The 26,283-nt window shown below is 46.0% G+C and overlaps 1 protein-coding gene across 1 annotated transcript; it reads left to right on the top strand.

The window, feature by feature from the left end:
* The first annotated feature begins 908 nt into the window (after positions 1-908).
* On the top strand, positions 909-26,283 carry LOC117760582. Its single transcript, XM_034583704.1, has 48 exons — positions 909-1,038; positions 1,139-1,399; positions 1,489-1,752; positions 2,242-2,508; positions 2,624-2,890; positions 2,982-3,239; positions 3,598-3,846; positions 4,233-4,490; positions 4,624-4,884; positions 5,597-5,851; positions 6,512-6,775; positions 6,881-7,138; positions 7,229-7,492; positions 7,784-8,044; positions 8,455-8,715; positions 8,929-9,192; positions 9,416-9,676; positions 9,932-10,189; positions 10,318-10,578; positions 10,739-11,008; positions 11,408-11,668; positions 11,763-12,023; positions 12,628-12,891; positions 13,624-13,884; positions 13,983-14,243; positions 14,774-15,034; positions 15,204-15,464; positions 15,601-15,858; positions 16,162-16,419; positions 16,502-16,762; positions 16,940-16,989; positions 17,196-17,406; positions 17,544-17,804; positions 18,173-18,433; positions 18,538-18,798; positions 19,426-19,683; positions 19,928-20,188; positions 20,301-20,558; positions 20,745-21,008; positions 21,122-21,382; positions 21,668-21,928; positions 22,500-22,760; positions 22,850-23,107; positions 23,328-23,588; positions 23,907-24,194; positions 24,456-24,692; positions 25,077-25,127; positions 25,503-26,283. The coding sequence occupies exons 1-48, from the start codon at positions 909-911 to the stop codon at positions 25,772-25,774; spliced, it is 11,934 nt and encodes a 3,977-aa protein (XP_034439595.1). The 3' UTR covers positions 25,775-26,283.

The following is a 26,283-nucleotide window of genomic DNA, read 5'->3' as shown; positions in this document are numbered from 1 at the left end:
CAACAGTTAACAATAATTGACCACATTTCTGGAATTGTTATTGCTGTTATTTACATACATCTTTTGAGTTAGGTACCATTAAAATCACACTGGGAGCTCAAGGCCGGTTTTAAAGATACCTTCCTTTTAAAGTTAACATCTTAAGATGCTGACTTTCATAATTAAATTCTGTACTTCATTTAATTTGTCCCGTTTCAGCCGCTTGCCCACCGGATAACGTCACCACCTCCCTGGACTGTGCAGCCAACAAGGCTATGATTTCGTGGAATAGCGATTCCGACCTGAACTCCTTCACCGCCACCATTGTGGACGAAGACCAGGGACTTCTCAGCTGCAGCTCAGTCACAACCAGCTGTTGGATACAAAACCTAAACTGTGGCAAGCTCTACACTGTGACTGTCCGCTACCACGATGGTATCTGCCCCAGCATCCCCTCTAACGCCATCTACATGGATTCTGGTAGGAACATTATTCCTGTTTGTGTTAGGTACAACATGCCTTCATGTCCTTGTGTCTTTCCTCTGTAAAACTGTAAAAATACTTAGAGGCTATAAACAACACAAACAGTTTAGAATGTGGTCGCTTAGACCCCCAGAGGCCGAGAGTCAATGAAGGTCTAAAATGGTCACCGGACAGAGGATAATTCATTTTGATTAAAACCTTCATATCGCAGCATTTCCATGTTTCTAGGGTCTAGAACAACCGACAAGTGGAAAATCTGTGAAGATCAAGAAGAAGTTACCAGAATAGCCAATAAATAACGCTGTCTTCCTCTTTGTCCAGTCCCTTGTGGGCCGGCCAACGTGCAGGCCAACGTGGACTGTGCTTCAGGGGGACTGACCCTCGACTGGGACGCATCCAGCAACGCAGAAGGCTACGTCACGGTGATCTCAGACGGCAGCAACGAGATGTCTTATAACACCACACAGCCCGAGCTGAGCGTCAGCACTCTGGAGTGTGGACTGGAGTACACAGCGAGTGTGACATCCTTCACGGGCACCTGTGTCAGTTTCCCCTCAGTCTTACCTGCCAGGGAAGGTACGTTTGAAAAGTCATATGTAATTCCCTGATTTGTAGACAGTTTGTGATATAATTGATTAAACTAAAGCCGTAGCTGATCGGAGGTTTTCCCTTCCAGCACCGTGTGTCCCTACTAGTGTGGTCGCTGAGAGAAACTGTGGCCAGACCTTTGTGGGAGTGACGTGGCAAGCGAGCCGTGGAGCCAAAACCTACACTGCAGCTGCTGTGGATAAAGACAACAATCGCTTTGAATGTTGGTCCAATATGACGTCGTGCAACCTTGAGGGCGTAATGTGCGGCCAGCTTTACAATGTCAGTGTGGTCGCGGTGGATGACAACTGCACCAGTCCAGGGAGCCCTGCGGTGACACGGCCGACAGGTAAACACCAGCAGACATCACTGTGTTTTGTAGCTGTGAAATATTGTATATCCTCACATATGCCAACCAATTGTGTCTGTCCTCTGCAGCGCCCTGTCCTCCCTCTCAGCTCAATGTCTCGCTGAACTGTGGCAGTGACTCAACAGCGCTAACCTGGGACAGCAGCCCCAATGCAGTGTCCTACACTGGCAAGGCAGTGAGCGAGGACGGACATAATGTGACCTGTGACGCAGGAGCAGCACTTAGTTGCCAGCTGGAGGGTCTGCACTGTGGCAAGAAGTACACCTTCACTGTGTCGGCCTCAGATGGCGACTGCCACAGTCCTGACAGCGATCCAGTCATCCGTACCACTGGTGAGAGGGAGTGCCATCTATGCCATCTATCTTTACTAACTAGTTGTCTTCCTTATCCACCTCTACTTGCATCCTGTGCCCTAAAATGTTTAAAACATCTATATCCTCCTCCTCAGAAAGGCCAAATCAAAACCCATTAGTTGACGAATGAAATCCATTTAGTTTTTCTCAAGCTCCATTAATCCATTACATTATTGAGCATCTTCAAGTGGAAGATGGTGTGATGAAATCCTGGACCGCTACTAAATGGATTTTGTCATTTTTACCAACTGTTGTTTTCATGGTTAAATATAAATATTCAATAAAACACTTTCTCAATTTCACAATCAATGTTTCCTCTGCTGTAGGTCAAATGAAAGAGACTTATTGTGCCCCCTAGTGGTTCTATCAACTACTGCTGTGTGAAGTAATTTAAACAACTGCTCCAGTTCTGTTCTTACGTTTGTCATCGAACAACCTCTAACTTCAACTCTCTGCCTCCTGTGTCAGCCCCCTGTGCTGTTCAGAACCTGCTCAACACTCTGAACTGTAGCACCAACATGCTCACCGTCAGCTGGACGCCCGGATCCATGCCACTAAACTACAGCGTCACCGCCCAGACCATCGACAACAATGTGACTGCACTCCGCTGCGTCACAGAGGGCTCCAGCTGTATGCTGTCTCATCTGGAGTGTGGGGTGCAGTACAATGTGACAGTCACAGCCATGAGCAGCACATGTGAAGGACACAGCAGTGTCCCACAGATTGTTAATTCTAGTAAGTTTGTCAGTTCTCACTATAGAAACACAAGAGTTTGACTTTACTGGACATGAACTCTCTCTTAACAGTGAAACACTTCCCTGCTCTTCTTCCTCCCTGATTTCTCTCTCAGTTCCATGTGTCCCTGCGAACGTCCAAGGCGTCGTGGAGTGTTCCACTCACACGTTGCAGGCGTCCTGGGATGCAGGTTGTCCTACGTGTGCAGCATCCTACATCTCCACATTGATGGGTGAAGGCGGTTTCTCCACTTCCTGTGCCGCAGCTAACGGAAGTTGCACCTTCCCCGGCCTCCAGTGTGCTCAGACGTACATGTTGAGTGTGGTGGCCTTCAACGACAGATGTAACAGCTCCACCAGCGCTGTAGTCCCAGCCACAACTGGTAAATGTCCAAATAAGAAAACCTTAAGGATGAGGACGGTGATATCCTGTACTTTCTAATCACAGTCATGATGCTCATCCTCCTTCTCCAGCACCATGTGATCCTACAAATATGACGGCTGCACTAAACTGCATCTCCGGTGCTGTGACGGTGACCTGGGGAGCCAGCGCCGGAGCAAGTCATTACACAGTCCTGGCCGAGGCCAGCGGACACGTGGACTCTTGCACCTCCACCAGCACGTCCTGTGACCTGACCCAGCTGCGGTGTGGCGAGGACTACACCGTGACTGTACTGGCCGGGGACGGGAACTGCAACAGCTCCATACTCGCCAAAATGAATGTAACCACAGGTAAACCATGATAGAGGTGAAGAGTTGCTATGTTTGATTTTACATGAAGTAAAAAATGGTTGTTGAGTATTTTGGATCTACTGAATCACCAGTTTAAGATTGTTATCAAAGTATATCTTTTGATAAATCCATTGGGAGCAATACTCTAAAAGTACAAATGTGAATATAACATCTATATAAAATATCACCTCCCCCAGACTGAAAAATCTCACAATCACAAACATAAATGACTAAATACAGGACCTGACCTTTATGTATTCAGTGGTAACTAGTTAATGATGAAAACGTTCATTATCCTGCAAGACAAAATATCACTAGTAATATGTAACAATCCTGTGTGCAGCTCCCTGCGCTCCAGTGATCCAGAATCACTCTCTGGACTGCGTCTCCAATAACGCCTCGGTCACCTGGGTTAAAGACGAGGACGCCGTGGGTGTCACGGTTACGGCGAATTCCAGCCTGGGACACTCAACCTCCTGCAACTCCTCCGCCGCCAGCAGCTGTGTCCTGGATGAACTGCGGTGCGGAAACACGTACACTTTCCAGGCCGTTGCACAAGGCGACCACTGTTTGAGTAAACCCAGCAGCACCTTTGAGATAGTCACAGGTAAGTTGTATTTGAGACCTTAAGTCTTTACTTTAAGTTTCTCTCCTGCACCATATTTACTTATTGTTCTTCAAGCTTGGAGTGTCAGTTGTCCTTACGACCTGGATCTGTACACAGGGAAGGTTCTTTGTGGAAATGGAAGGGAACAGAAATCACACTAGGTCATATCATAGGTCTATATTATTCAGCTGGTTGCAGTCAACAACTGCACCACTAGATGTCACTAAAACCCACACACTGGGCCTTTATGGTGTTGCAGTCAACAACTGCACCACTAGATGTCACTAAAGCCCACACACTGGACCTTTATGGTTAAAACTGGATTGTAATATTTTGCAGGTTCAAGTTATGACTTCATGAACTGACTGTGTTCCCCTCTCACCCAGCTCCTTGTACACCTGCAAATGTGGAGTACTCGTACTCCTGTGACACCGGCATTGCTTTACTGAACTGGGACGAGACTTTGGGCAGAGACCGATTCTACGCCCACGTCCAGTCTGGAAACCACACGGCCTCCTGTGTCTCCACTCAGACCCACTGCCCCCTGCCCTCACTGCTCTGTGGTCGCCTGTATGACGTGGAGGTGATAGCTGTGGCTGAGCACTGCAACAGCAGCATGCCCGGGGTTGCACAGATACAGACAGGTAAGAGAGAGAGGGGATACCTGCAGGGTGTGTGTGTGAGGAGGAGTTATGTTTCACCTGAAATACTTTTGGGTGTGTTTTTCCGACCGTTTTAATCTTCTGTGATCTCCATGTGTGATCTTTTTCCCATCAGCCCCCTGTGCCCCCACGAACGTGAGTGTCTCCCTCGTGTGTGACAACAACACGGCGGCAGTCAGCTGGCAACACAGTCCTGGTGCGATTTCCTACCAAGTGACAGCACAAGGCAGAGATGGCGACGCCAAAGAGTGCACCACAAATGGCACGAGCTGTGACCTCTCACACCTACACTGCGCCCAGACCTACTTGATCACCGTCACCCCGTCCTCCAGCCGATGCAAGGGTTTCCACACCACCCCAGTCAACTTCATCGCAGGTGAGGACCTCCAGGAAAAGTCCTTATTACAACAATAGTGTATTTAGCAGTTTATGTTGCTGTCATTTTATACAGGATAGAAAATTACTTAAGTTGCTGTCAGAGCTGTAAATTGGTGTATTCAGTGAGGGCTAAAAATGTCAATCCAGAATTGCTCTTCTGCTTCTGGTCCATGTTGAGTTCATGCTGACGTTTACAAAAAAACAAACAAAAGAATCAGGAGGTAAACATGAAGCAGAGTGAAATGTTGGTAAATGTTTGTGAACGTACATAAATCCAATTAAAGGGGAAATCACATTCTAGAGATTGACTCCAGGCTTTTACTGCCCATAATGTATGTCTCTGATGTCACAATGCAATACAACACAGTACAATCCTGAAGGTAAATTGAATTTGGGCAAAAAAACAAGATACTGATATGCACTGGTCACAAAGACCATACAAAGAAAAGACCGATCAATAGAACAAAATGTAATCAGACATTATTGCAAATACTCCTACTACCTTTCTATTTTCTTTTTATTAGTAAATTCACAAAATACTCCAGTCTGCGGGAAAATGTACTTTGACAATATTTTATTTTACACAGATAAACAAACTTGTAAGTAGCTCTCACCATCAAGTGTTGTTGCAGTACCTCTAGCTGCCTCTAGGCTTCAAACTCTTTACTTTTTTAACTTCCTCCCCCCCTCATGTGTTTCCTTCCCCACAGGCCCCTGCCCCCCCACCAGTGTCAGCGTGTCCCTGCAGTGTGATGGTAATGTGGGCCATGTATCCTGGAGCCCGGCCCTGCCAGCAGACCACTATGAGGCCACAGCCGTGGATGACCACGTTCACACCTGCACCTCAGCTGGAACCAACTGCTCCCTCACTGACCTCCTGTGTGGGGAGACCTCTGTGGTCACCGTGGTCACCGTGGAGAGGGGGTGCAGGAGCGAACCCAGCCTGCCGGTCACCCTGCAGTCAGGTCAGAGTCGGCTGTGTGTGTGTGTGTGTGTTTCAGTTAGACCAGCTGCTGCTTCCAGTCTTTAGGCCAAGCTGTGCTAATTGCTCCAGCTTCACTAGAGCTACTTTCTGTACAGACATTAATACCAATCTTTTCTTTGGAGGTTATACTGTTGTAGACAATGTTAATCAAAGCAATGTAAAACTAGGAGAGCATTTTAGGTTTCACATATCACTTCCTGGTTGTTTTTATAAGCCAATTGTAAAGCCAAGGTTTTTTAAAAACTTTTTTCCCTGTCCTAGTTACATTTAATATTTGACATTTAGATTTGACAATTAACATTTAGATCTAGATTCAACATTTATGACAAAGTTTACAAGTATTGTTGCTAATGTTGCTTTTATTTAAATTGGGCACCGCTTCGTTCTGACAGTGATATCTCTTGCTATACATCTTGCTTATCAATAAAAAATCTTTTTTTACTGAGTCAAATTAAATGTATTTGTCATGATGCTACGTGAAACTTAATTAGTATGTTAATGTAAATCATTACTTTCTTTGTGGAATATTATCCTATAGATGCAAATATCTTTTTTAAATTCAATTGTTTCCTTTACTAATTGTGTGTTTCCTTTACACTATTTTCTAAATGTGTCTCTCTTGGTTCCTCCCTGCCCTCAGTCATCTGTCCTCCCACCAACGTGACCGGAGTGACCACTTGCACGAACAGTGACATCACAGTGAGCTGGACCCCGAGTCCTGAAAGTGGTGTCAGCTACATCCTTCACTCCCAAGAAGACGGTGGAGTCAATGCCAGCTACACCACAACGCAGACGTCCCACGTGATCACCGGGCTGCAGTGTGGCGAGTCGTACAATCTCACGGTCGCTGCGAGGGACCCTGACTGCACCAGCGACCTCAGCGAGCCCATTCAAATCGAGACAGGTTAATGTCTGGATACAACTGTGAAATAACAAGACAATGATTTTACAGAAGCTGACTTTATTTATTATTGTAATTCTCTTTGTACCTTTATCTCATCTCTTTCAGCTCCGTGTCCCCCAACTAATCTGACTGCCACTGCAGAGTGTGGCACCAATTCAGGAACGCTGACCTGGGCGCCGAGTGCCCACGCCATCTCCTACACGGCCACAGTGACGGGTACCCACGGTCACGTAGTTTCCTGTTGGTCCAACACAACAACCTGCTCAGTGAAGCTGGACTGTGGTCATCAGTACTCTGCGTTTGTGGTTGCCACCAGTTCGACCTGCAACAGCAGTGCAGGGGAAAACATCACATTTTACTCAGGTACATGAAGCCTGCTGCTTCCTGCAACTCTCTGATCAGGATTCTGAATAATTATTTTAGTTTTGAACCTGAGTCCTTTCCCTCCCACAGCTCCCTGTCTACCTGACCAAGTGGTAGCAGAACTGGACTGCAATGTCAACTCCTTCGCGGTGCGGTGGAGGGGGAGCATCGGCGACGTTGGGTCTTATACTGCAATTGCCATTGGCAGCGATGGCACGCGTGGGGCTTGTAACTCAACGAACACAAACTGCACCATCGAGAACCTGACATGTGGCCTCACCTACAGCGTCGTCGTCACGACATCGTCAGTCGACTGTGGCACCATCGAGGGCTCCGACTACAGCGTGCAGTCAGGTAGCTAAACCTTTTCTTCTGGCATTACAGCATATTAAAGATATAATAGGTAACAATCCTTCATTAAAATGTTTAAAAACAACTAGACCTATGATTTATATTTTGTGGACTCATTATCCAAAGATATTAAAACCCAGACAAATCCACAATTTTATTCAAGTTAACGAGACATTTCATTTTGGTCGCCTTTTAATTGCATCATGACGACTTTACCTGAAGCTTTGTCCATCTCTCGACGCCTTATAATGAATCCTTCACTCTATCTCTCTCATTTATCCTCCAAATCTCCAGCTGCCTGTAAACCAGACAACGTGACGGTGAACCTGCAGTGCAGCACCAACTCGGCGTCTGTAATCTGGGGGAACTCGGGTCCAAACCAGACCGAGGTGGTGACAGCGGTCGACAGCATGGGAGGGATCACCACCTGCAACTCCAGCAGCTCCGTCTGCATGTTCGACCAGCTGACCTGCGGAGAGACCTACATCATCAGTGTGGTCGGCCACACGAACTCATGCAGCAGTGAACCGGCTGTTGCTCAACAGCTCAAGACAGGTGAGGTCAATCTCTCCCTGTCACACACACAAACACCAAAATATTGACAACGGACATTTTGTCTTTGCGAAGAGAAATGATGTACGTGTTTATCTGCTGGTCATTTGAGACAATACAGGAGTCTTTGTCCATGGGTCAAACATTCAGGATGCATTCTCACGTGTGAACACACTAACCTAGAGCTGTCTTTATGTGGTCGGATCCCTCGGAATGGATGTTAATACTAAATATCTAAAGTTCTGAAGTACTTTGCTGCAGTGAAGACAGTAAATTGACTTAGTTACTTTCATTGACTTGTACTAAGCAAAGTTTGAGTGATGCAGGAATTAATCGTGTGAAATAGTAACAGTACAAGACATTGAGCTGAAAGTGACCCAGACACTTCTTCACTTCTTCATCTCCTCCTCCAGCTCCGTGTGTTCCCACCCGACTCTCAGCACAAGTGGACTGTATGACCGGCATCACCGCGGTCGTGTGGGACTCTGCACGCGGCGCCACATCTTACACGGTTTACGCTCGGGGCAGCCTCGGCCACAATGCCGAGTGCACCGGCACAGACACCAACTGTAACTTCCCCAGCCTGGCATGTGGCCAGGACTACAACATCACTGTGGTGGCTCGCCACGACTCCTGCGTCAGTTTGGTCAGCGACAACATCACCGCCACGACGGGTAATAAAAACGCAAATGCATCAGAATAACCAACATTTACTATATTGATGTAGAAATTGCATGGGTTGATGTACCCGCTGTAGTTCTTAAAGTACTAATAACAAGCTATACAAAGAATTTGATTTGTATTTAAAGTAAAGACAGACATTTAAGTGTATATCTGCTTTACACATGACCCTCTCTCTATGTATTTACCTCTCCCCATCTGTCCAGGTCCTTGTCCCCACAGTGCTCTGGAGGCAACACTGGACTGCAACACCAACACAGCCATGGTGTCCTGGACGCCCGGCAGCGGCATCCTGTACTACAACGCCTCAGCCGAGGCCTTCAACATCGTTCATGAGCAGACCTGCTCCACCAGCGGTAACTCCTGCAACATCACGTCTCTGCGCTGTGGGGAGAGCTACAAGATGAGCGTCAGCGGACAGGGACAGAACTGCCCCAGTCCGGGCCTGGACTGGCACAGAATCAACACAGGTGAGTTCTGAAAGTTCACTAATTTCTAAAATAACTTGAATACTTACTTTTACCTAATCAAACTCTTTATTCACTACTTTTAGCCATTTAATTTTAACTGCAGTTTCGGCAAAAACGTAATGGTTTCAAATCTTTATCTGTCACTTTCAGCGTATTATTTTAACTATTTGAAGTATTATCCAGTACTTTAACCCGACTGACCGTTTGTCTCTTGTTCCCTCAGCTCCCTGCCCCCCCACCAACCTCACGGTCAACTCTTCCTGCCAATCAAACAACATCGTGGTGTCGTGGCAGGCCTCGCAGGGCTCCTTCACCTACATGGCTGTGGCGGTGGATGCACAGGACCGCCAGTGGTCCTGCAACACCAGCAGCACCAGCTGCCAGATACCTAGTCTGCTCTGTGGACAGCAGTACCAGGTCTATGCTGTTGGTTCTGTTGGAAACTGTTTTGGAGCCAAAAGTAACATTGAAGTGATTCGTACAGGTCGGTATTTAAATCCAACAGTTATTCACTTAATAGCCATGTTGCCTTTATGGAGAATATAATTATCGCTTGAATGGAACATGTCATTTTCCTGCCAACTGCTGTTTTAATAATTATATTTAAGTTCATTCAAGTGAGCGATGACCAGTTCCATGTCCTCCTCAAGAGCTCACGTGCCGCTGTGGGATCGAACCTGTGACCACACAGTGACGGTCTGATTTCTCTGACCACTCTCTTTGCTCTCTCTCTCCTCAGCTCCGTGCGTGCCACAGAACATACAGAACCACCTCGACTGTCGGGCACGTGTCCTCAACGTCACCTGGCAGTCGACAGGTCACCTTTTACAGTCCCGTGCCTCCGCGGCGAGCAGCGAAGGTCACGTCGGCACCTGCACAACGGATAAGCATTACTGCGTGGTGCCTATAATGTGTGATCTGACCTATAATGTTTCAGTGGTGGCTGAAGATGAAGCCTGCAACAGCTCCCAGAGCCCCATGGTCCAGGTCCTCGCAGGTAGGTTCTATTTGGTTTGTCTGTCAGTTTCTTGTGTGAAAAGGTTTGTGTACAGTCAGACATTATGTTTCCTCTCTGCTGTTCCTCATCTTTTATCGTCACCTCAACTTCTTCTTTTCCCAACTCAGCTCCGTGCCCTCTGTCATCGTTCCTCCCCACTGTCAACTGTGGCACCGGCGTTGTGTCTGTAACCTGGAACAACAGCGTGGCGGGAGTCGAGTACACGGTGTCAGCGGTGGACAAAACAGGTGAAACGCACAACTGCACCGGCACAAACAGCGGCTGTGATCTCAGCTCACTGGGGTGCGGGACAAAGTACAACGTCACCATCACACCGTCCAGGAATGGATGTGTGGGCAGAGACAGCCCCACACAAGAGATCACAACAGGCAAGGATCAGGCATATTAACTTTTATCCTTTGATTTAGGATTTAAAATCCTATTTTTCTATTTTTTTATACATTTTCCTCTGTATTTTTCTTATTCTTATATTTTATTTATCTATTTGTGCACATATACATTTTCTCATCTGTCTCTGTTGGCCCCCAGTTCCCTGCGTACCCACAATCTCGGAGGTGGAGATCGACTGCCTGACCAACACAACCTGGCTGATATACGAGGAGTCTGGGGGCGCCGAAGGTTACGTCGCCACGGTGACGGACACCCTGGGTGACGAGGTGATGTTTGAGTGTGATGTCATATCGGAGGGGTTGTGTGCTGTGCCGCAGCTGAAGTGCAGCAAGAACCTCACCGTCACGCTGAGGGCCCGCGACCAGCAGTGCTCCAGTCCACCCAGCAACGCTGTCCTAACAGAGACAGGTGAATGAAAAACATCATAAAAGCATAAACTGAAATTAATATGAGAATTATTCCTACATTTTAGAACAAGAAAACAGGAATTCATCTTGAATAATCATAACAGACATATTGTGCCTTCAGTGTTGCAGTTGTCACTTTCCAACCACATTTTGTGTTTTTTTTTTGGGGGGGGGGGGGGGGTCGTCAAACATATATTGATGAATTTGTTGTAATTTTAATTTAATAAAGCTTTAAAAGGTTTGTGTTAAAACAACAGAGACAAGTCACTGCCAAAGAAAATAGACCTTTATGTGGAATTGTGCAAAATGCCATACCTGCTCTGTATTAAAAGCTCTGTTTACCTATATTTTGTTTATTCATAAAAACATAAGGAATACTATTTTCTTCCTCCTTCCCCAGCTCCCTGCACCCCTCAGGACGTGCAGAATTCTTTGGGCTGCGACAACGCCACAATCAGCATCTCCTGGTCAGCCGTCCCCGGTGCGGTGGCGTACACGGCCACTCTGGAGGAGATGAATGGAAACACCACCTGCTGCACCACACCGGACACCAGCTGTGACATCTCCGATCTGCCGTGTGGAGAATTTTACTTCCTGCACGTCAGAGCTGAAGGACGAATCTGCAACAGCTCCCAGAGTGAGGCGGACATCACCCGGACAGGTGTGGAATATAAAGTCACACACAGGTCTGTGCCAGAGGCTGTGAAAAGAAATGTGAATAAAGAGTAACATCTGTATCGACCTCTCTCCCTCAGCACCATGTGTTCCTCAGAACCTCCAAGCCAGTCTGAGCTGCAGCGACAATGTGGCCTCGGTGTCGTGGGACTACAGCAAAGGGGGGCAGCTGTACCAAGTGACAGCAGTAAGCGCTGACGGTCACGAGGAACAGTGCAGGTCCCATATGAACCAGTGTGAACTGACAGGCCTGCGCTGTGGACAATTCTACAACGCTACTGTGACCGGAGAAGACATCGACTGCAGGAGCAAACCCAGTGAGAGTGTGACGATCAAGACGGGTACGTGCTGAATTCTGTGTTCATGAATTCTATTGAACTGTTAAGTTTGTACATGTGCTAGTGTTTAGGTCTCACATGGAACATAACTTATCCAGAGCGACAAATTTCAGAATTCTTTGGGGAAGCTCAATATCTCCCCCGAAAAACACTTTTTGTTTCTCTATAGCTATATTTACATTTGCCTTTACAGCTCCTGAATTTTTTTCCCCGGGAAATCCTTTCATGACATTGTGTGTTTAAAGCACCAAAAAAAATGTTTTAAGGTCAAAGTTTAAAGAATAGTCTAGAAATTATGGGAAATGTTATTGCTCACCTTCTGGCCAAGAGTTAGATGAGAGGATAGATACCACTCTAATGTATTTTATGGTAAATATAAATGTATTTTATGGTAAATATAAATGTATTTTATGGTAAATATAAAGCTGTATCATCTTCTCATTCAACTCGCAGCAAAACAGTAATAAGCCATATTTCTCTTTTTCTGAACACCAGGTATTGATCTCCAAAATGAAATTACAGTTTTAATCTATTCAGAACTGAACAAAAACTACCTAAAGTGACAAAAAGCACGACACTCAACTTTCTCTGCACCTCTCCTCACCAGCGCCGTGCACCCCTGCTAACATGTCCTCTGTGGTGGACTGTGAAGCCAATTCTCTGGTCGTGTCCTGGTCTGAGAGTCCAGGAGCCGACTCCTACATCGCCACAGTGCAGGACAGGAGCGGTCCGGCCACAACCTGCCAGGCCATGACCGAGGGCCACTGCAATGTGACGGGACTCGGCTGCGGTCAGATCTACGACGTCTTCGTGGTCTCCTCTGACGGATACTGCGACAGCCCGCCCACTCCTGTGGTTGACACAGCTGCAGGTAGGAAAGAGGAGGGGGACAGATGTGTACAGATGATGAAGGTACAAGCTGATTTTTAGAGATGAAGAGGGAACCATCGCACTGTTGCAACTGGTGATACACGACAATGAATGATCAAGTAAACAAAGAAACGCTGTTTATCATTAGAGGAGTTGATGTGTTCTTTTTATTCTAACTTTACATGAAATAGATGATGATGAAACATTTTGAAAACCTTAGTGGACTAATTCAAATGCATTTTGATTTAAAAAGCTACTATAATTCAGAAAATCTGAAAATCAGCTTTTATATTCAGTAGCTTTTCCGTATAATTGTAAAAAGGCTTGTTTTTTTATACTAATGCTCAATATTTGCAGTAAATATTTGTATATATGTGTAAATTGTGAAACATTGGTATTAGTTTGCTGTGTCACTTTTTTGTACTTCTACTGTTTTCATGTTAATCCTATACCTTGGGCCGTTTGGAAGGAATTTTCTTTTTGTGAAATTTCAAGAATAAGTCGTATTTAAGAAAAAAGTCATAATTTAATGACAAAAAAAAGAAGTCATAATAAAGTATCAGGAAATGAGCAGCAAGGAGAACCCGTACTCACCCAAGTTTCTTTCTCTCTGGATCCAGAATCTTGTAACTTGGTTTATAGGATGTCATTGTTTTTTTTTTTAATGTAAAGAATTGATTTGAAGCAGATTAAAGTCATGACTGATGTCTTATCTCATCTGTCTTTCATTCAGCTCCCTGTGAACCAAGAAATATCCAGGCAGTGTTTGACTGCTATATGGAGACGGCCTCTGTGACGTGGTCCCCGAGTGATGGAGCTCAGTCGTACGTGGTGACAGCCGTCTCCGCGTCCGGCCACAATGTCACCTGCGACACCAACACCACCTCCTGTGATCTGGACGGGCTGAGCTGTGGTCAGAGCTACACCGTGTCTGTGGAAGCTGTGGGACAGACCTGCAGCAGCACCGGTCACATGACGGGACCGCTGGTCACTGGTTAGACTAAAACCATACTTCCGACTCATGGTGGTTTATTTTTCTGTTTTTCATACGTAACGGTTGGTCCTTCATCTGTCCTTCATCTCCTCTTCCAGGGCCGTGCATCCCTGAACACATCAGCACTCAGTACAGCCTGACCATCGGCCAGGTGCTGTGGGACATGTCTCCGGGTGCTGACTACTACACAGTGGCGGGCGTAACAGAGCAGGGCCTCAATGTCTCCTGCAGGACGATTGACACCTACTGTCCCTTGTATAACTTAAACTGTGGCCAGGTGTACAACGTCAGTGTCACGGCAAACAACCACGTGTGCCAGGAAGTGGCCACTTCGACAGAAGAGGTTGAGATTGCAACAGGTGAGAAAACATGTTGTATATCTTACTTTGTTCTTAACACTCTCAGGACTTCATTTGAATTGGTCTGCAGGGATATTGTTGTGATTGTGAAGATGAGGGTCAAGATTTTAGACCTTTGTTGGTTAACTCATCAACAAAAATAATCTGCAAACATTTTGTGAAGTCAAATACCAAAATAATAAACCTCCTTTATTAGAGGTTTGGGACTTTTGGGCGATCAGGGGTCAAAGGTCACGGTGGCTTAGCAAAACATGTTTTTGGAAATCATGTTCATTTCTTGAACATGATTTCTCAAGTCTGCATTTCCAGAATTTAATTTAAAATTTGACTAGTTGTCACTTGGACTTATTTACCTATCAAGTTTTTCATGTTGACCTCCTGAGTTCGGAGATAAATATATGACGACTGAAACTTCGCTGGTCGGCAGAGGCCTAAAACCACAGGGCTGTAATTCAAGTTTTAACTATGCATCTTGGATAATATCAGTGTCTGCATCATTAAACCTCTCCTGCCTCTTTCTCTGCCTCCAGAGCCTTGTCCGCCCAACAACGTGGGGACCAGTGTTGACTGTCAGAGCAACATAGGGACCGTGTCGTGGGAGACCAGTTTTGGTGCGGTGGGCTACACGGCCCATCTCGCTGGGCGCAATGGCGACTCCCTCTCCTGCTACACTACTGAAACCTTCTGCAACATAGAAGATCTCCACTGCGGAGTCATCTACTACACCAACGTCATCGCCGTCGGACAGATGCTCAACAGCAGTGTTTCCACCACTGTTCTGCTGGTTGCAGGTATCATATAGTGAATTCTAGTAAACATCTAGTAAACATTAGAGCAGGCTACTTTCTCTGAGAGATAATGCGAACTACGATTTGGAGCACAGCATCAGTGCAGCTTTAAGATGTAAACAATGAAGCTGGATCCATGTCCTGTATATCTCTGTCTCTCTTCTTCCTGTAGCTCCCTGTGCAGCTGAGAACGTGATGGCTAACTTGGACTGCAAGAACAGCACAGCAGAAATCTCCTGGAGCCCGGCCAATGGAGCCAACTCCTACGCAGTGACTGCCATGGCAGCTGATGGCCACCGGGCTTCATGTGAGACCACCGAGGACCTGTGTGAGCTCACGGAGCTGCAGTGTGGTCAGACGTATAATGTCAGCCTGACAACCATCAGCGACCACTGTCAAACTGAGAGACACACTAACGCCACCTTCAGCACACGTGAGTGGAGCGACATCGTTTAGGGGGAAGTGAATGGAACCACTGACCCTGAGTTTATTCTGTATTAATACATTTCTCTTCAGTACCGAATGCTTTTATTTCTTAATCATGACCCTAACTTAAACGTCTTGTCCAGGTCCCTGTAAACCGTTACATGTGGGAGTGGACCTGCAGTGTGGGACGAGTACAGCCAAATTGTTCTGGGAGGAGAAAGAAGATGTGGAGCTCTACATGGCGACTGCCTCCTGCAGCATGGGAACTCTGCAGTGCAACTCCACCAACTCCACCTGCCAGTTCTCAGACCTGCAGTGCGGGGAGACCTACGAATTCTCTGTAACTGCATATGGCAACATGTGTTACAGTGAAACCAGCAGCACTGCAGAGATCCAGACAGGTAGGAGGACTGTGAATTAACTAGAGAGGGAATTGATTGATTATGTGTTTGGTTTAGTTGTTGGTTTGCTGAATAGATTATGCATCTTTCTAATCTATTAATTAAAATGTCCATTAGCTACCCTAAAAACTGACAACAATTCTCTTTTGTTGCTGTAACTTCTTTATTTTCTTGACTTAGTCGTAATTTATTTGTTTTCTCCAGAATTCCCTTAATGTTGTTCTAGTTTTTTCTTGAAAAGTGACTCAACCTAATATGGAAATAATATAAACAGTGTAAAACCATGTGACACTCCTCCACCAGAACCCTGCCAGCCAACGGGCCTGACGGTCGATGGGTCGTGCTACAACGACACGCTGGTGTTGGATTGGACGGCAGCTGCAGGAGCATCAGTGTACGTGGTGACGGCGACGGGAGACCTGGGATACGTCACGTCCTTCCAAACCAATGAGACAATGATAGAGGCTGAGCTGCCCTGCGGACAACTGTTTACCTTCACTGTGAAATCCCAGGACGATCGATGTGACAGTGCCGCGAGTCTGCCTGAAGAATTCAAGACAGGTACACGTCTCATTTACCTTTTTGTCTCTGTGTGGATCTGTCGGTGGGTTCATGATGATTCAACAGGTCGACTTCTCCTCAGGCCCCTGTGTCCCTGAGAACGTGCAGAGCTTCACACGCTGTGAGGACAGTCTGGGCTCGGTCAGCTGGGCCGCGAGCGACGGAGCAGAGTCCTACTTGGCCATTGCGACGGCAGAGGACGGCCATACACACATGTGTGTCACAAACACCAGCAGCTGCACCTGGGACGACTTGCACTGTGGAGAGATGTACACTGTTCACGTCATCGCCAACGACTACATGTGCAGCAGCCTGCCGAGCAACAGCACTTCAATACGGATGGGTAATCATGATTTTAAAGTGTACAAGTCAAGAAATCTGATTTAATACTATTTCCTGACATTTCATAAATCAAACGATGAATAGATGTATTGACATAATGATGGGCAGATTAATCAATAATGAGAACAATTGTATTTGCCGCCGGAATCACAACTAAACTTTGTCTTTGTGTTCGTAGCACCGTGTGTACCCCAGAACTTGGAATCGTCTCTGAACTGCTCGATAAGGGTAAATACTTGAACTTTTGATTCACATCAGGTAGATTTTAATCAAAGTGGTGGTGAAGACAACCATTCCCATGATTCCACACTGCTTTATGGCATCATCAAACTGGGTCTTTTGTTATTGTTTTCATTGAGAGACCCATCGTGGCCAAAGCTACAGCGTTTGAGTTTATATCATGGAACTAAATTAGAATCGAATCTGTTTCTCAGGTGGTATCTCTCACCTGGAATGCCAGTGAAACTGCAGAGTTCTACATCGTGACTGCAAAGAACAGCAATGGCCACAAAGTGCAGCTCAGCACAAACGACACCTGGACTTTCATCTCCGAATTCCTGTGCGGCCAGGAGTACTTCCTGTCTGTTCAGGCGGCAGACTCTGAGTGCACGAGTCAACCCAGTCCGCCCTCTGTGCTCAAGTCAGGTAGATCCTTATTTCAAAACACTACTCTACTGCAACACGCACAAGCTGAACCGCACCACTCTCCTAATGTCAACTGGCCTTGGCTCTTGAAGGACAAGTGCTGTTTTCATCCAGTCTATTCTCCCTCTTTACCTCAGAGCCCTGCCCAGCCACCGGCGTCTCCAGCTTCATGAACTGTGTCTCTAACATCGTCATGGTGTCGTGGATCAGTTCAGCGGGGGCAGAGTTCTACACCGCCACGGTAACGCCGGAAGATGACCAGTCAATTGACTGCTGGTCGGACAACACACAGTGCGGCATGCCGAACCTGGTCTGTGGTCAGAACTACACAGTCACCGTCATCGCCTCCAACCAGGATTGCAACTCTGACCCCAGCGAGGCCGGCATCCTGCAGTCAGGTGCGTTACAGTCAGTGAAGATGGGTTGTTATGTAACTAGTTCGGGACAATGACTATTTTATTCTCCATACTTCATGATTCTTCTCCTTCATTCTTTATAACTCTCAAAGATGTGTAAATCTTTTTATGCAAGAAAGAGGTGACCTTTTTTTGTGCTGTCACTCACCATCAGTTTATTTAATTTTCTTTTCTCTCTAGTTGTGGATGTTTTGATTTGACCGCTCCTTGTCTGTTGCCAAAACAATAAACTGGCAGTCATTTAAACTTTATATTCCCAAACGTCAGGTCAATGTTCTCGGTTCCTACTAAAGGAACTGATGGTGAGTATTAGTCACAATAGGATAAAATTATCTCTCTCCTCTCTCCAGTGCCTTGTATTCCTGCTGACGTGGATGTGGCGATGGACTGCTCCAATAATGAAGCTGTGGTGTCGTGGAGCGCCAGCCAGGGGGCTCTGTCTTACACGGTGGCGGCTCACAGCAAACAGGGACACTTGTCCTCCTGCGAGACGGTAGGTCTTACGTGCACTCTGACCAACCTGACGTGTGGACAGACCTACTTGGTCCAGATATCGGCGCAAGATGATATCTGCTCGAGTTTGCCCAGCCCAGTTACAGAGGTCAAATCAGGTAAAACAGGTGGAATAATAATTATTTATTTACTTGTCTCATATGTCACGGCCTTGTCCAAGTCTGATTCACACACCCTCCATGTCTCACCTCCACTCACTCAGCTCCCTGCACACCCAGCATTGGCTCAGTGGTTCTGGACTGCTTCACCAACTCAGCCCTCCTGGACTGGGCCTTCGCACAGGGTGCCGTGGAGTACAACGCAACAGCCCGGTCCTCCAGCGGCCATATTTCCACCTGCAACACCAACTACACCAACTGCGAGCTGCAGAACCTGCAGTGCGGTCAGACCTATAATGTGATTGTCGTTGCCTCCAACGAGAACTGCAGCAGCCCCCCAAGCTCCAGGTTACAGGTGGAATCAGGTGAGGTTTAAAAATACAGCAACAGCAACATTTTATTAATTGATTTCATTTAAACTCAAATTAGAGTTTTCAGACATGGATTCTTAACACTGGTGATTTATATAATTATTATATCATTTAAAGATTACAGATCCTGGATAGTGGTGCTGCCATCTTATGTTTTTGATGTCACTTGGAGGCGGAGTGTTGTGTGTGTGTCGTGATCGTGATATTCAGGTTTCACAAATTCTCACACTCGACCAATCGTGAGTCAGTCTCAGCTGTGAATCATGAAGTTTCACCCTGTTTTTATTGCATCAATAAGAAGTTCCTTAAATGACAGAAAATTACAAAAACTAATTTAACGTGTACTTGGTCCATGTCCCATCCATGACCTATACTGCCGTCAGCCACCAGGTGCGAATGGAGACGCTTTGGCTTCACCTAAACTGTCATAACGTCCATTTTTATTAAAAGTCAATGGCTGAAACTGACCTGCTCATTTTAAAAGATCTGGGTATTTGTAGGTCTGTAGCATGAATGAAGCATCAACCTTTCTCTGAAGCCTAAATATTCTGTAAGCGGACAACTACCCGCTGACATTAAATCACAAATAACTGAGTCATGACTTTTCCTTCTCTCTGCCAGTGCCTTGTCCTCCTGAAGGAGTTGTGGCTGCACTGGACTGCTCCACCAACACAGCCCGGGTTGACTGGCAGTCCAGCATGGGGGCCGATTCCTACATCGTCCAAGCCTTCTCCATGCAAGGTCACGAGTCCGGCTGCGAGACGCCCACACAGTCCTGCATCCTCCCAGACCTGTTGTGTGGCTGCACCTACAACATCACTGTGATTGCTGATAACAGCGCTTGCAACGTGTCAAGTGGCATCACACAGATGAAAGCAGGTAGGCATAAGTAAACATGATAAAAAGCTATGTAACAGATTTAAAGCCATGTTCTCTTTAATTGCAGCCTTGAAAAATATAATCATTGACTTGTTGGGTCAGGATCTTTGTGATTTGACTTACTACTCACTGTATATATGCATGAATCTAATTTGAGCAAAATAGCTGTGTTGTTTTCTCTGTATTGAACCAATATCGACCTTGAATCATAATGTAAGACTCACTTCTATCTGTGTCTGTTCAGTGCCCTGTGTACCACAGCAGGTGGAGGCCCGGGTGGTTTGTGAGTCCGGTGGCGTGGCCGTCTCTTGGGAGCCGAGCAAAGGGGCGTCGTCATACACCACAGTCGCCCAGGGCAACGGTGGCTATGAATCAACTTGCAACAGCAGCGTGACAACGTGTCTGTTCAGCGACCTGCTGTGTGGCCTCAACTACTCCATCAGTGTTAGCGCTTCGGACGAGACCTGCTCAAGTGCTAGAAGCTCTGATGTGGAGATCAACACATGTAAAATCATGTTTTATTTGTTGTATATGTATCTGTAATAAACAGCTGTGGCAGGTTATATTTGAACTTTATAGATACCTTTATATAATCCTAACTTTCTGTTTATCTGCAGTGCCGTGCGTACCACAGGGAGTAACAGCGGAGATGGTCTGCAGTAATGACACAGGCGTGGTGTCGTGGGAAGAAGAAGAGGGCGTGTCCTCCTACAGGGTGCAAGCCTCCGGGCCCGACGGTCACAGGACTGAGTGCAACAGCACGGAAACCAGTTGTCAGCTCCCCGGCCTGCATTGTGGTCAGCTCTACAACCTGACACTGACGGCTCAGGACGGAGAGTGTGACAACAGTGTCGCTCACCTCGACCTGCAGTCAGGTAAATATAAAGCATCACGTTTTTCAGTTTGATAGGAGTGCTGTTGTTTGAGGATTTTTTAGTTTATCTGATATTTTTGGTTAAACCCCAGCAGGTTTATTTCTATGTATATAAATTTCCTTCACTCCCATTTGAGATATAATGTCTAACTCAACAACTCGGCCTCTAACCCTTTCTCTCCATCAGTGCCTTGCACACCCACTAATGTCAAGGCCTCTCTGCTGTGCCATTCAAACTCTGCTGCGGTGACATGGGAGCGAGCCAGTGGGGCAGTGTCCTATCTGGCAGTGGCCGTCACCGCAGACGGAAGTCACCAGACCCAGTGTAACAACACCATGACTCACTGTGATCTGGACGACCTGCAGTGTGGACAGACCTACAACGTGAGCGTGTTCGCCCAGGACGAGTCTTGTTCAAGCGTGGAGAGCAACAGGTCTTACGTGCGAACAGGTACGGCACCTTATTATTGGTTATTTATTCTGAGGCGTGGTCGATTCCAAAAGTGCTTTCCTCTATTTTCCTGTTTTAAACTTCTGTCTGTTCTTTCTCTTTCTCCCCCTCAGCCTCTTGTGCACCACAGAACGTGACCGTTAATGCACAATGTGCTGAAGGAGCCATAACCGTGTCTTGGTCTCCCAACCCCGATGCCCAGTACTTCCATGTGGCGGCAGTGAGCAACACTGGGGCGAGACTCTACTGTAACTCAAGCAGCACGACTTGCACCATGAACAATCTACCGTGTGGACAACACTACAACGTCACCGTGCTGTCTGTAAGAGACGACTGTGAGAGCCAGCCGAGCGCTGTGGCCGAGACTTCCTCAGGTAAACTACACACAGTCATGAAAAGTATCGGGGGGCCTATGCATACCCAGTGTGTGCAATGTATTTTGGCTCTATATACAATATATACTATATTTATCCTACTTCAGTTTCATTAAGATCTCTAACTCAGTGTTTAGTGTCATTGCTTCATTGTAGAGCATCAGACTCACCATCAGCAGCACTTGAACACACTCAGATTCTATTCAGATTGTGCAGCTGATTGTTTTAATATATATAATTGTTAAATATGTAAGTGTTACAGTTCTCAATCTACATGCTCCACAGCTCCATGTATGCCCAGCAACCCTAAGAGCCACCTGGACTGCGTATCAAACTCAGCCTGGGTGACTTGGGATGACGCAGACGGAGCCCTCAGCTATTTTGTGTACGCTGAAGAGATGAACGGACACAACTCCACCTGCACGACCACCTCCTCTCCCTGCGAGGTGCCAGATCTGAAATGTGGGACACGCTACACCCTCCACCTCAAAGCCATGAACGAGCACTGCCACAGCAATCACAGCGCCACCTTTGAGCTAGTGACAGGTGGTTACAATTTTTGAAAGGTTACAAGGATAATTTTGGAGTAAGCATTTTACCACATGAATCCATCAATCAACCATTGGATAAAAGTCATGTGGAGCACAAACCCTCATGGCTTGTGACCCCCCTTTATTCAAACTGTGACTTTAAATGCTAAATATCTCTGACTGTTGTATTTGAATAATTATTAGTGGTAAAAACTAAAATATGAATTACATTTAGTCTTGTAAAACTATTTATTTTCTTCCTTTCGGTCCCAAACATCTTCTTGTGACCCCTCAATCTTATATTGTCACCTAGAGGCCCCTAGGTTGGACATCACTTGGTTTCCCAGCTGATCTTCTACAATATAGGATTTTAGCTGAGCTTTGAACTATTTAAAAAACTGTATACAAACAAATATTGGAAACACAAAGTTATCAAAGACTTTAAATCCTCCATCTGCTTACTGGACAACAGTCGCACTATTGGATTTCAAGTCATATAGTTTGATCTACTTGTTGATTTGGAAAGGTTTGGTAAAAAAAGTACTATCTAGTGTAATTTTTGAATTGTTATGTGGCCCCTCCTTTAGGTCCTTGTTCTCTGACGTCCATCAGTATAGCGACAGAATGCAACAACGACACCATCCTGGTTGATTGGGAGAACACAGTGAACACAACCCTGTACGTGGTGACCGCTGAGGGTCACGACCAATCCCTCATTTCCTGTAACAGCTCCTCTGATTCTTGTGAACTGGAGGATGTCCGCTGTGGGATGCACTACAGCATCATAGTATCAGCTTCGTCTAACAGGTGCAGCAACCTCAGGAGTTCTCCAAAGAAGATTCAAACAGGTAACGACCTCACACATGGGACATTTACTCCGCTTCATACACATGAATGAATCTTTTTATCGAAGCTCATTCAATACCGTCCCCTCTAGCACCCTGTGTACCAGACAACGTGACAGTGGTTCAGTCATGTGAGGAGAGTGGGGTGACAGTGACGTGGGGACACTCCCCTGTGGCCACATCCTACCAGCTAACAGCCACAGGAAGTGACGGAGACGTGGTCAACTGCAGCACCTTGGTGAACAACTGCACCCTGGCTGATCTGCACTGTGGTCAGTTGTACAACTTGAGCATCACAGCCAGCGGAGACAACTGCACCAGCCTGCCCAGCACCTCGTCCTTCAGATCAGGTAGAGATATTTTCTGGAGGCCATGTTTTTATTGCTGTTTGTCTGACTTTCATCAGGATCACATAAAAACTACTGAACCTGTTTTCTTGACACTTGGTAGAAGGCTGAGGTACAGGCCAAAGAAGAGCCCAGGAATATTTTCTACTCGTCTGAATCTCTTTCACGGTTTCTGAATGTTTCGCTCCCTGTTTGAATCGGAGTCCTCTGTCTGTCCTCTCAGTTCCCTGTCAGCCCTCTGGTCTCACGGTGGACATCCATTGTGAGACCAACTCTGCTGTCCTGTCCTGGGACGCCTCTGAGGGCGCCGTGAATTACTATGGCTGTGCCCAACCCCAGGATGGAGACGCACTCTACTGCGACGGCCCGGCTCTTTCCTGCACCTTCGACGGCCTGGAATGTGGAGAAATTTACAATTTCTCAGTTGAAGCCTCTGACGGCTTCTGCAACAGCTCGTTTAGTTCACCTCTCACGGAGGGAGCAGGTAAAGGTTAAAGCTAAAAAATAAAAAACAAAAATTGTGGTATGAAATAATAACTATGGGAGTAGAATTTGTGCAAAAGTAAGTTAAAGTGTTGTTTTAGTCCTATTTATTTCCCAAAAATAATTGTATTTATTTAATTGAAACTGTGTTTTGGCACAAAGCAATAAGATTTCAGTTTTTTAATAATCAGAAATAATCAGTCTCAATCTATAGTTTGTTTCTGCCCTGTCATTTCTAATTGTTCACAACACCTGAAGAACAAGAGCTAAACAATGTAACTGGGCTCATTCTGTGAGTAACCGTCTCTTTCCTTCTCAGTTCCGTGTCCTCCGACTGCTCTGAATGTCCGGATGCAGAAGATCGGCCAATATCACTGGGCCTTCACATCCTGGGACAGCGTCAACTGCTCTGATGTCGAGTATCTGGCGGAGATCTCTGGTCGAATCAAAGACGACCCACATGCTCTGATGGAGGTCTCTTCTTACTGGCTCCCCAGGAGATACTTTGAGTTCCCGATGCCTTGCAGCACAGCTTATAACCTGACTGTGCGCGCCGGAAACTCAGCTGGGGTCAGCGCACCTTCCGCTGCCTTCGCTGGAGTCACAGGTAACTGTACTCACTGTGTTTATAGTGTAATATGAAGCTGCAGCAGTAATTAATAATGTATATTTTAGTTCAAAGTTTGCTTTGACAGTAACATTCAGTTCGTAAAATGACAAATGCAATGGTGTCATCGTTGAGCCTTTACCTTGTTCTGCTATATTGTTAATTCTTTTTTGAATGAAAATCTTTGAGATTAACACTTATTCACACACAAACTCACTCACAATACATTTGTTAACAGCATTCTTACTGTTTCCGTCCCAGTCCCCTGTCCTCCACAGAATGTGAAATACAGCGGCAACGCCCAGTCTGCTGTTCTGTCCTGGGACGCGTCACTGTTTGCCTCCACGTACACTGTCTACGATACATCGGAAGGAGGCCGCGTCGAGCTTTGCAGCACCCCGACGCTCTCCTGCCCGCTGATGGACTTCAATTCCAGCGCCACGGAAGTGACGGCGAGCAACGCTTGGGGAGAGAGCAACCCCAACGCAGTCATCACAGGTCAGACACAGCTCAAAGATATCTCTGTCATTTCATTCAGTCGGTTCTTACAGGAGATTACACCCAGTCACCAAAGTTACATAGAGCAACAACAGATGGGTGAGGAAACAAATCAACACAGATGATCAGTGAACCATCAAACTCATTTTGAAGCTGCTATTGGAAGGTCGAAAAGTTGCATAGTGTTGCTTTAAGATGGGGATGGAGATGAAATTGATACCAATACAAAGCATCAGTATTTGACTGGCCCTCAATGACGGAAAATACTGATTGTCAGCAACTTAACAGCTACAGTTCTCCCCCGCCACTGCAAAATTTAAACAATATTCTATTTAACTTCCACTTCCTTCTCCTTTTATAACGCACGTTTCTCATCTTCCTCAGGTCCAGTGGGATCTCGCAGGAGAAGACATGTGCGGGAAACTTACAACAATGGTAACTATAATGTTAAATATTACAGAAGCTGCTTTCAGACATGCACTGAATTGCGGATAGAGTCAGAGGCTCTGGACTTTCTCCTGCCAGCCCCGGAGAAGAAACTCTGGATAATGTCCGAATGAACCCATTTCTGTGTTGTTGTTAGCTCGTCTGGAGAATCTGCTGCTGCGTATGTGAAATATGTGAAAGACAAACTCCGGAGAAAGTCGTACAATTGGACGGACATTCTCTGGAGTTCATGTCTGAAAACGGCTTTTCTGTGTCTCACAAGCCAGAGATTTTATTGTACATAGTAATCAGTACAATTCCTCCTTGAGGATAGATATGTGCTATTCAACAACTAATCATTTATCACCCATCTCTCTCTCTCAGATCTTGAATCTCCGAAGGTGCTGAATGTATCAGTAAGTGGACTTTCTGTTTATGTGAAGTGGACGACGGTGAAGAGTGCAACCAGCTACACACTCAAAATTCAGGACCAGAGTGAGATGTCAGTGGAAGTGAGAACCGTGGAAGGTGATTTTTACGTAGAGACTGATCTCAAGCCCCGCACCACCTACTGCTTCCAGGTTGCGGCCAAAAAAGATTCCACCCAAACCCCCTACTCCATCCGACGCTGCAGAACCACTGGTGCCTCCGAATGAAACGGCACGGATCCATCTACATATACACTGGACTCAGCAGAAACACCACAACACTGGTGACACTGCATGTTTGTCTTCTCTGTTCTGTAGCATCCATTACAGATTTGTTACCAGTTCAATCTCTGAGAACTTTAAGGGGAAAAGTGTAAAAAATAAAGTAATTACATCTGCAAAACAGAATTCTTCTCTCTGGGGTACGTCTTACATGTCTCAAATACATTATGATCAAACCTGATGAAAGAGCACCTTTTAGATTTGAATGTTTACGAATCTTTGTTAGCAATAGCTTGTATACATTCTCATAATTGTGGCTGGTATCATAGCAACATGTTGGCTCCATAGCTGTCTAACAACGTATTGCAGAAATTATATATTTATCAAAAATGGTTTTATTATTAGATTCTCTGGATGATTGTGCAACTAACAGAAGGTAGTGTCAACAAATAAACAGATAATTTATCCAGCAATGTTTTTAAAACCATGCAGTATATTTTCTTTCACGATGTCAA

The sequence above is a fragment of the Hippoglossus hippoglossus genome, chromosome 4, assembly GCF_009819705.1.
Source record: "Hippoglossus hippoglossus isolate fHipHip1 chromosome 4, fHipHip1.pri, whole genome shotgun sequence".
Taxonomy (NCBI): Eukaryota; Metazoa; Chordata; class Actinopteri; order Pleuronectiformes; family Pleuronectidae; genus Hippoglossus; species Hippoglossus hippoglossus.
This window is presented reverse-complemented; position numbering and strand designations above follow the sequence as displayed.

Bases quoted from the DNA above. Each gene is read 5' to 3' on its own strand.
- LOC117760582 (XM_034583704.1), top strand. From the start codon at position 909: ATGTCTTATAACACCACACAGCCCGAGCTGAGCGTCAGCACTCTGGAG. The intron at 17,805-18,172 runs GTGCGTTACAGT...TCCTCTCTCCAG, and splicing joins GGCCGGCATCCTGCAGTCAG to TGCCTTGTATTCCTGCTGAC. The intron at 19,684-19,927 runs GTAGGCATAAGT...GTGTCTGTTCAG, and splicing joins CATCACACAGATGAAAGCAG to TGCCCTGTGTACCACAGCAG.